Source organism: Sapajus apella, unplaced genomic scaffold (assembly GCF_009761245.1).
Source record: "Sapajus apella isolate SASKATOON/1434 unplaced genomic scaffold, GSC_monkey_1.0 scaffold105, whole genome shotgun sequence".
Lineage (NCBI taxonomy): Eukaryota > Metazoa > Chordata > Mammalia > Primates > Cebidae > Sapajus > Sapajus apella.
In genome coordinates this window covers 2,566,741-2,577,326 of record NW_022437045.1, presented here as the reverse complement: position 1 = coordinate 2,577,326, position 10,586 = coordinate 2,566,741, and the positions used below count along the sequence as shown (strand labels likewise).

The window sequence follows — 10,586 nt, the reverse complement described above, 5'->3', positions numbered from 1 at the left end:
CCGCCTTGCAGACAAACGCACTCATTGTCTGTGCCGCTCCAGTCTCTGGATCCAATGCAGCGGGCATTTCCTGCAAGGAGCTGCTGCATGCCTGCTTTTCCCGCCGCCTGCCCCAACCCGGATCCAAGGCTTTTGTTTCTAACGTTCCCCCCCAGTGCAGTTAAAACGCTTGAGTTCGCTGTTACTAAATAGACGGCCAGGAACTTTTCCTTGGCGGGGGGGAGCTGCGGATGTTTAGGGCACTGTCCAGTCAAGTTCTGAAAGGCAGCGAAACCCAGCCGCTCGTGCAAAAGGACCGATCCACCGGGAAACAAGGGCAACGGGCACATTTCGTAAACTTGCCACTTCTATGGCACGTTTAGGCTCTTAGAGCCGCGCTTTGGCGCTGTCTCCTCCCGCTGTACATATCGGCCTCGGCGTTCCCCAAGATGCCGCAGCGCTCGCTCCCGCGTCAACCGGGCGCGGGGAGGGGGCGAGGCGCTGGCGGCCCCGGGGCCCAGGCGAGCGCCGCGGAGTCGAGCGGGGCCTCCGGGCGGCGACGCTCTGGCCCTAGCCCGCTCGATGGTTTTCGCGCGGACGCCGGGGCCCGCACGGTCCAGTCGCCAGGGGGCGCGCTGACCAGCGCCGCGGATCTCCGAGCTGCGCGGCCCGACTCGGGTCGGCCATATTGGATGCCGCAGCCGCTGCTGCCAGCGCTTCCTCCTCTGTCTTCGCCGAGCGCTGCTGGTTCCTGCGGCCCGAGCGGTGGGGAGGTGAAAAAGGAGCCTGTCGGAGGCAGGGGAAGAAGCGGGTGGAGAGTGTAGGGTACTGGGCTAGAGGGTGGGGGACCGAGACGGAGCGGGGCGGAGAAGAGAAGGCGCCGCGGCCCAGCCCCTCCCCCGCCCGCCGCCGACCCGCCCCGGCAGCGCCTCTGTTCCCCAGAACGGCGCTCCGCCCGCACTAGCGGCCATGCCGGGGCCGCGCTGCCCCTGAGGGAGCCCTTCCCCTCCAGCGCGTGCCCTTCCACTCCGCCCCGAGGTCGCAGCGGCCCGCTCTCCCGCCGGCGCCCCCTCCTCGCGGCCACGCAGCCGCCCGCGTCTCGCTCTCCCCACCCAGCGCAGTGGCCGCCGCCTCTTCCGCCGCCGGGCTCGGGGGCCTCCGCAGCGACAACATGGAGGCCGTGAAGACCTTCAATAGCGAGGTTGGTATAGCAGCCCGGCCCCCCGCGCTCCTGTCCGCACCGCGCCCACCCCTGGCCGAGGTCGGGGCTAGGAGGGTGGGCGCAGACCTGCGGGCTTTTTAAGGGTGGGGTGAGCGGTGGACTGGCAGTGCCCGTGGGGGAGGGGTGTTTCTCCTCCGGGCGCCCCTCCCCCGGGTTCGGGAGGAGGGTTGGGGGAGGGCCGCCCTGGGCGGAGGGAGGTTCTGGCGTCTCCGGCGCCCTATGGAATGGCTGCGGGCTTGGAGGGAAAGGCCCGGTTGGGCCCTCCCCCGGAGACTCCCGACAGGTCCCTCGAGGTCAGTTCCGCCGAGACCTGGCCCGCCCATCTCCTTCCTGGGCCTTTGAGGATTTAGAGGGACGCTGGACATCACTCTCCAGACCTCCTGGGTCCTTGCTGAGACTGACACCGATTGGGGGCGGTGGGGGAAATGAACCTGCGGGATGCTGATCTGTGGTCACGTTACACGTAGTGTTTATAATTGAGACATTGTTGACTGGGAACCTGCCAGCTAGGGATTTGAGCTAATTGGATGGTGGGTAGGCAGGCAAGGTTATTCTTTGATCAATCTTCTATTTTTACTCCTCATCCATCACGACATAAAGACAAGTGGTAGGGAGAGATCTGTACATCGAGAGAGGGAAAATTCTGGGGAAAACATATCTTGCTGGCTCATTCAAATGAGATTTTAAAAAACATAACGATTTTCACTGTGTAGATGAGTGTGCTAGTCTGGAAGAAGACAGGTTTTGACAGATATGTTCAATTTCTTTTTCAACTCCTACTTAAATAGGCCTTAATGTAAACATCAAACATCGCAAATAAATAACTGCACAGTCAGCATTAGTATCCTTGTCTGTTTGCCTTACAAAGTGTAATTATGCTGGAAACTAAATTAGCATGAATTTTATGAACTCTTGTAAGTGCTAATACTTTATTCAATACTGTGATTGTTAAAGAGTATCTTTAATATTTACTTCTTAAAATACTAGGCTTTTTGCTGTGACGGTCCAAATAGGACAGTACTTTTAAATGCCGTTGCATAATTTTATCTTGTTTCAATTTATTTAAAAAGAATCAGTATTTGGGAATCTTAGGCTAAACGGTAGATAATATTTGGGCTATGTTAGATACCAGTGATAAATAACTTTTTTTTGGAAAGCATCTTCTGTTTTTAAGACTACATTTTTTTTTTTTTTTTTTTTTTAAAAAATTTGATAGAGAAATATTTTTGGTTTTTTTTTTTTTTTTTTTTTTTTTTTTGGACGGAGTTTCGCTCTTATTCCCCAGGCTGGAGTACAGTGGCGCGATTTCGGTTCACTGCAGCCTCCGCCTCCTGGGTTCAAGTGATTCTCCTGCCTCAGCCTTCTGAGTAGCTGGGATTACAGGCGTGCACCACCACGCCCAGCTAATTTTTATGTTTTTAGTAGAGATGGGGTTTCACCATGTTGGCCAGGCTGGTCTGGAACGCCTGACCTCAAGTGATCTGCCCACCTCGGCCTCTCAAAGTGTTGGGTTTATAGGCATGAGCCACTGCTCCCAGCCTTTCATTTTTTTTTTTTTTTTCTAGCTATCTTTTTATCTGTTTTTGAGAGGGAGTCTCATTCTGTCATCCAGGCTGGAGTGCAGTAGTTGTGATGTTGGGTCACTGCAACCTCTGCCTCCCTGGCACAAGAGAGGTCTTCCTCCTACCTCTGCCCCTCAAGTAGCTAAAATTACAGGCCAGAGCCACCACACCCACCTACTTTATTTTTTTGTAGAGGAGGTCTTGTTACGTTGCCCAGGCTGATCTTGAACTCTTGGGCTCAAGTGATCCTTTCTCGCCTTGGCTTCCCAAAGTGCTAGGATGACAGCTGTGAGCCACCACACCTGGGGTGGGTTGTTTTTTTTTTTTTTTTTTGCCATAATTGGATTTAATTCTCCCCCACACACACACTTTGATGGGTATCTCTCTTTGTACAGGGGGGTTCCTAATACGTGGTCCTCTCCCTCAAGGGACCATCCAAGACTTTTTTTTTTTGGATGGAGTTTCACTCTTGTTGCCCAGGCTGGAGGGCAGTGGCACAATCTCAACTCACGGCAACCTCCACCTTCTGGGTTCAGGCGATTCTCTTGCCTCAGTCTCCCGAGTAGCTGGGATTACAGGCACCCTCCACCATGCCCAACTAATTTTTTGTATTTTTAGTAGAGATGGGGTTTCATCATGTTGGCCAGGCAGGTCTCGAACTCCTGACCTCAGGTGATCCACCCGCCTTGGCCTCCCAAATGCCGGAAGACATTTTAAACAGTAGCTCCCACCCAAATATTAGATATAAACAAGGGGTTAGTGCACTGTGGTTGATCACAGTAGGGAAGAAATGGTAATGCCAGTTTCTCCATTTTAGTATTAACTAATGATAAGGGGGCCTAACATTTACATGTTTAGATAGGTATTTGACCTGTTTTCTCTTTTTACAGGAACTGGAGGTTTGTAGTAGTCCCATTTTAGTATGTAGCATTTCCCCCTTTCCCCTTCATTGATTTCAAAGAACTTAAGTCTTTAAATTTCCTTATTTATTTACATGCACTAATTTCATTCACCATGTTTCAAAGTGAGGTTAGCTTAAAAAATAGCAGTACAGAGTCAGAGAGTTGAGGAAGGGAAATGTATTTGAAGAAGATTCAGAAAAATACTTTTTTTTGTTTAAACAATACTGTTTTTTTATTTTGAATGCAGCTTCTGTGAATGTTGTAATTGTTGATATGTATTAAATGTTTTGTTGTTGCAAGTAAGCAAATACAGGGAAGTAGTTCAGTAATGATTGTTTTCCATTAAATTATGTGTTACAAATTACAAAAATTAAAAAGGAATTCTGGTTACAGGATTAGGAGAAAAGAATGTTTTCAATGCTTGCATTCAATTTGGCATTTAAAGGCTTTTATCTTTAGGCTTAATCCATCAGAACTTGCTCTGCTAAATTTAAAGATACCTTTGAAACATTGAATTGTCAATTACGTTTGCTTTGTCAGGAATCAAAATTAACTTTTAAGAATAATCATGAATGTTTGTCAAGAAGATATTTTGATACTTCACCTTAAAATGTTTAAAACAGGCTGGGCTCAATGGGTCATGCCTGTAATCCCAGCACTTTGGGAGGCCAGGGCTGGCGGATGACTTGGCTCAGGAGGTCCCAACTAGCCTGGCCAGCATGGCGGAAACCATCTCTATAAAACAACAACATAAATTAACTAGTTGAGGGGGTTAGAGGAGAGTGCAGGTGCTGAGGTGGGAGGATCCAATGAACTGGGAAGGTGGAGGCTGCAGTGAGCTGCACCACTGCTCTCCAGCCCAGGCAACAGTGAGACTCCGACTCAAAAAAATTGAGACAAGTACTTGCTGTCTACAGGCCACCATGCTGGGCTAATGTTTGTTTGTTTGTTTGTTTGTTTGTTTCATAGAGACAGGGTTTTGCCACATTGCCTAGGCTGGTCTTCAACTCCTGAGCCCAGGTGGTCTGCCAGCCTTGCCTCCCAAAGTGCTGGAATTACAGGCCTAAGCCATGGTGCCTGCCCCAAATAAAGTGTTTAAAATACGAAATAGTTACCTTTTCTGGCTTGCTAAGTCTCAAGTTTTTCCAGAGTGAATGTTTTTCACCTCCATCTTTTAATTTTGTGGACATGATTGGTTTGAAAATAGGAAGATGCCAGAGACCGTAGGAATACAGATTTTTGTTAATTGTGTGGCCTGTGTCTGTAGTCCCAGCTACTCGAGAGGCTGAGGCAGGAGGATGTGTTGAGCCTAGGAATTCGAGACTGTAGAGTGCAATTACTGTACCTGTGAATAGCCACTGCACCCTAGCCTGGGCAACAGTGTTGAGACTCTGTTTCAAAAAAAAAAAAAAAAAAAAAAAAAAACCCAAGAATACAGATTTTTAATCTGCAAACTGGATGAACTTCAGCTATGAAAATCCCATGCTTTATGCAAGATATGTATGAGCTGTTTTTGTCATGTCTACCCCCCCACCATAATTTCTCAAAGGAGTTGACCCTTCTGTGTTAAAAAAATTACTGTGTCAGAAGATCCTTTAATTGTGCAGGAATTATGGGGTAAATTTCTCTTATGAGTTAAATAAGATTTAGGCTCAGTAATTGATTTTGGAGTACTCTGTATGCTAATTTTGTGGGAGAAGAATAATTTGTATTTAAACATCATCACTGTGATGAAAGTTTAATCCCATGACCAATACTTTCAATTCTAAAATGAAAGATTTCAGTTCAGATTAGAATATAAGATTTCCTCAGAGTCAATGGTTGAGCAGATAGCCGTGAGAGAATTATCAGTGCAAGCTATTGCAGTTGCTGCTGCTCTAAGATGGTGGCACTTGTAATGATTTAGCATTTCTTCCGGGTGAGAATGGTCTCAGATTGAACTGCCTAAATCTGTGGATTACTTTGGGACTGCATCGATTGCTGGAATGCAGCAGTTTTATGTGAGCTGCATATCTTTACTCTGTACTTAAGAATGATCACTATATGGAGGTCGTTCTAGTGGGATCTTGCTCTATTTTTTTGCTTCCTTTTTTGTTTTTTTGAAAAGGGGTCGGGAGACAGTGGCAATGCATGACCCTTTATTTCCTTTAATTCAAGAGGGCATTTTAAAACATAGCAGGTGGTGGTAGTGGTTGTTAAGATTGAGTCTCTCTTGCCCAGGCTAGAGTGCAAGTACAGGATGATAGTTTACTGTAACTTCGAACTCCTGGGCTCAAGTGATCTTCCTGCCTCAGCCTCCTTATTAACTAGGACTACAAGCATGTGCTGCTATGCACACCTAATTTTTAAATTTTTTGTAGGGATGGGTGGGATGTGTCAGTATGTTGCTTAGGCTGTTCTTGACAGCCTCAAGTGATCCTGGCGCCTTGACCTCTTAACATGCTGGGATTATAGGTGTAAGCCACTGCACCTGGACAGATTCTTTTAATTTTTAAGTACTTAAAAAAAAAAAAACCCTGTGGGTGTGGTGGCTCATGCCTGTAATCTTGGCACTTTGGGAGGCTGAGATGGGTGGATCACAAGATCAGGAGTTCAAGACCAGCCTGGCCAGCATGGTGATAACTGTCTCTACTAAAAATACAAAAAATTAGCCTGGAATGGTGGTGTGTGCCTGTAATCCCAGTTACTCCGGTCGCTGAGGCAAGAGAATTTATTGAACCCGGGCGGTGGAGGTTGCAGTGAGCCAGGATCACGCCACTGTACTGCCTGCGCAATAGAGTGAAGACTCCATCTCAAAAAAAAAAACAAAACAGAACCCAAAAAACAAACATAGTCCCTTTACCATTAATCTCACTTCAAAAAAGTTAACAGTAAATCTTTAACATAACAAAATAACAGTCAATGATCTATTTTTTTCAGGTCATTTGTATAGCTAGTTGTATTACAGTGTGGCCTTTTCCCCAGGATATTTCTCTTGTTGCTCTGAATAGGCTAGGTGGGAAGATGTAGGACCAGATGTGTAGGTTTGAGATATGTAGGTTTGAGATATGTCAGGAGAATGATTTCAGCTTAATTTCTGGATTTACCTTAATTCATAAAGTGAGAGGATTCTGTTACCTTTAATTATTTTTAGGATCTTAAATCCTTAGTGTTTTTTGTCTTTGGGATCCTTTCAGATAGGTTAATCTTTAAACTGTTCAGGAGGCAAACTTTCCAGAATCAATTTAATATCCACTACAGTTTTCTATTCTACAAAGTGAAATCCCATTTCATTTTATTTCCAATTTTGTATACAGAGTGAGTATTTTGTCTAACGACAGGACTTTTTATAATCTCACCAATATTTAGTAGTAGACATGGGATGGTAGAGAAAGTGGAAAAGGTAGAGGGAATAATAAAAACGTGAAATTTGTTTTTAGTTTGTATATTTTTCTTTTGCGTATAGTTCAGGAAAGGCAATTATGGGAAGCAGCTATAAAACATTGCATTTGTCTTTTATTTTCATCTACCAGGGAATCTGTCTCTGCTTTTCCTTTCCTATTATCATTTTCTTGTGGGTGTTCTGATTAATTCTGTCAGGCTATATTTTTTTCTTTCTACCTTATGAAATTCCTTTAAAGATGTAGCATGCTTAGTGTTACAAGGAAGGAAGTCTTTCACTAACCCCTTTCTGTCCATGTGAGAACCCAAGATGTAAACATCTTGGGAACAATTGATGTTTTGGACTGGATAATTCTTTGCTTGGGGAGCACTCCTATGTATTCCAGGATATTTAACAGCATCCCTGGCCTCTATGCATTAGATGCCACTAGCACCCTCCACAATTATGACTGCCAAAAATGTTTTCAAATGTTATTAAATGTTTCTTGTGGGGCATAGTGACCCTGGTTCAGAATCACTGATTTAGGTCTTAAACTGTCTTAAAATACTGTGCTTTTTCTTCTAGTGATCATAGCAATTTTAAATAATTTTAATTGTTTTTACCACCAGATGATAAGCTCTATGAGGACGATGACTATATTTCCTCTTTGCATTATGTCCTTGGTTCCTAGCACAGTATCTTAATGCACAGTGTATATGTGAAGTAAAGATTTCTTTCTTTCTTTTTTTTTTTTTTCCTCTGCCTCTTAGTCTCAACTGATTCTCCCACCTCAGCCTCCTGAGTAGCTGGGACCACAGGCATGCACCACCTCGCCTGGCTGATTTTTCTATTTTGAATAGAGATGAGGTCTTGCCATGTTGCCTAGGCTGGTCTCAAACTCCTGGTCTCAAGAGATCCACCCACCTTGACCTTTCAAAGTGCTGGAATTACAGTGGTGTGCCACCGTGCCTGGTTGCTAAGTAAGGATTCCTTGGCCTGGTGCTGTGGCTCACATCTGTAATCCCAGCACTTTGGGAGGCTGAGGTGGGTGAATCATCTGAGGTCAGGAGTTCAAGACCATCCTGGCCAACATGGTGAAACCCTGTCTCTACTAAAAATACAAAAAAATTAGCTGGGCATGTGGCACATGCCTGTAATCCCAGCTACTCAGGAGGCTGAGGTACAAGAATTGCTTGAACCTGGGAGGCAGATATGGCAGTGAGCCAAGGTTGTGCCACTGTACTCTAGCCTGGGCGACAGAGCGAGACTATGTAAAGACAAAAAAAAGATTCTTTGAATGGATGCAATCCTAGGTAGTGAAATGACCTTGGCCAAGGTAGTTAACATTTCTGAATATCTGGTTATTACTTTGGGGAGGAGAGTTGGGGACTAGTCCATTGATGGTTCCAGTTAGGTTAAATTCATTGTGAATTTTATGTTGTCTAGTAACTGAATTTTATGTTGTCTAGTACTTATGTTATCTTCAAGTATGGTTTTGCTCTGTTTCTCTGTTTGAAATAACGTAAAAGTTTTTTTAACATTAAAAAAATATAGAATACAAGATAATGGAAACTGATAATGGTTTTGAGAGACTGCATATTTGAAAGTGTTAATCATACATCATTAACTATAAAAAAATTTTGGGCAAGATTGAAATGCACGTTTCATGTGGAGTTTAATTATTTCATTCTAGACCAGCATTGAGTTTGTTACAGTAATTTTGATTAACATTTACGGGACTTTATAGCCCTCGTATCCTAAAGAGTCATATTCTTTGATCATTTGCTGCTGCTTTTTTTTTTTTTTTTTTTTTTTTTTTTTTTTTTTTTTGAGATGGAGTCTTGCTTCGTCGCCCAGGCTGGGCAATGGTGTGATCTTGGCTCACTGCAACCTCCGCCTCCTAGGTTCAAGCAGTTCTCCTGTCTCAGCCTCCCCGTAGCTGGAATTACAAGTACATGCCACCACGTCCAGCTGATTTTTGTATTTTAAGTAGTAATGGGGTTTCACCATGTTGGCCAGGCTGGTCTCGAACTGCTGATGTCAAGTGATCTGCCTGCCTCAGTCTCGCAAAATGCTGGGATTACTGGTGTGACCACCATGCCTGGCCCATTTGCTTCTTTTTAAGAAGGTACATAGATGGCTTAGAATTAGTGATAATGTTACTGCTTGTATGTACAATTTAGATATCTCTTTCTAAGGCCAGTTACGCTGTTTTGGACAACGTCTAACTCATAATGTTATGAAAGAATGTAATTCAACTTTGACTTTTTACACTGGCTGAGCTCCTGAACAAGTGAGCTAATTTTGTCTAGTTTTGTTTTCTCAACATCTTTCTCTGCTCCTCTCTCTCAGGATTGTGCCTCTACTCCTGCTTGTACAGACTGCTTTTCCAGCAGCATGGACACAAGAAGCATAGTAAGATGATTATAACCCACATAAGGCAGGCCCTTTGGAATATGTTAGGTTTCAACTGGTAGTGGAATAGTGTATTGATTATATGGTTAGTACTTGGGAAGCAGAATGAAGTTTGTCACTTAGAATATTTTGGTAGTCTTAAAAGAGAGCGTCTAGGATAAGCTGAATTACTTCACAAAAATCAGGTTAATTGGAGAAAAAAGTTATGCTTGATAGTGAGCATAAATCATATATAAACTTTTGTTGTATTTACTCGTATTCTTGTATTTTGCTCCACGTGATTTTACAAAAGAAATAGAGTGAATTGCAGACCTCTTAATTTGAGTGAATTGCAGACCTCTCTTTTGAGATGGAGCTTCGCCCTTGTTGCCCAGGCGAGAGTGCAGTGGCGCAATCTCTGCTCACTGCAAACTCCACCTCCTGGATTCGACTGATTCGCCTGCCGCAGTCTTCTGAGTAGCATGTATCACCATCCCCGGCTAATTTTGCATTTTTAGTAAAGACAGGGTTTCTCCTTGTTGGTCAGGCTGGTTTAAAACTCCTGACCTCAGGTGATCTGCCCACCTCGGCCTCCCAGAATGCTGGGATTACAGGCATGAGCCACCGTATCGGCCTCAGACCTCTTAATTTAATAATAAAATATACCTTTTGAAGAATTTCTTTGAACTATAAGATGATAAATTATTGACATACATGTTATAGGAATAAACAAAGGTTAAATTGAATTTTTAATTTTCTAATTATAGAGGGAGCAGATTGTGGTAGAGGTACTATTGGTTATGAGAAAAAAATGCCGATGAGAAATGTTTCTATAGCTTGCGATTTCTTACCTAATGAATTCTATCTCATGTTTGATGGTAAACATGATGCGTTTGATTTTAATGATTTTGATTTTATGCATTTGTTTTGTCTAATTTTGTTTTATAAGAGTTTCCGATACAGCCACCCTTTAAACTTAAGGAAGGCTATGTAAATGTATTACAATACCTAATATAGATCAGAAAAAAATCTCAGGAACTTTGACATTTCTTTAGTCAGAATGAGGACTAGGTTGCTCATGTTTTCTAAAGACAGTTTTGACTATTAAGTTAATGTATGTCAAATTTGTTTTTAAAATAATTTTGCTACTTAATGTAATTTGTATA

The 10,586-nt window shown here is 43.7% G+C and overlaps 1 protein-coding gene across 9 annotated transcripts in view; it reads left to right on the top strand.

The window, feature by feature from the left end:
- Positions 1-631: 631 nt before the first annotated feature.
- The window catches only part of SCAF8 (SR-related CTD associated factor 8), a 250,670-nt gene continuing 240,715 nt past the window's right edge, over positions 632-10,586 (top strand). For 8 of the 9 annotated variants that reach the window (XR_004262852.1, XR_004262850.1, XR_004262851.1 and 5 more), the window contains exons 1-2: positions 656-1,180; positions 9,379-9,441. Coding sequence is in view for 5 of the 9 variants with exons in the window: in XM_032258747.1 (XP_032114638.1) it covers positions 1,151-1,180; positions 9,379-9,441 (93 nt within the window). In the remaining 4 variants the exon portion in view is untranslated. Of the gene's footprint in view, positions 1,181-9,378; positions 9,442-10,586 lie in introns of all 9 variants that reach the window. The other variant, XM_032258749.1, reaches the window with a different exon arrangement.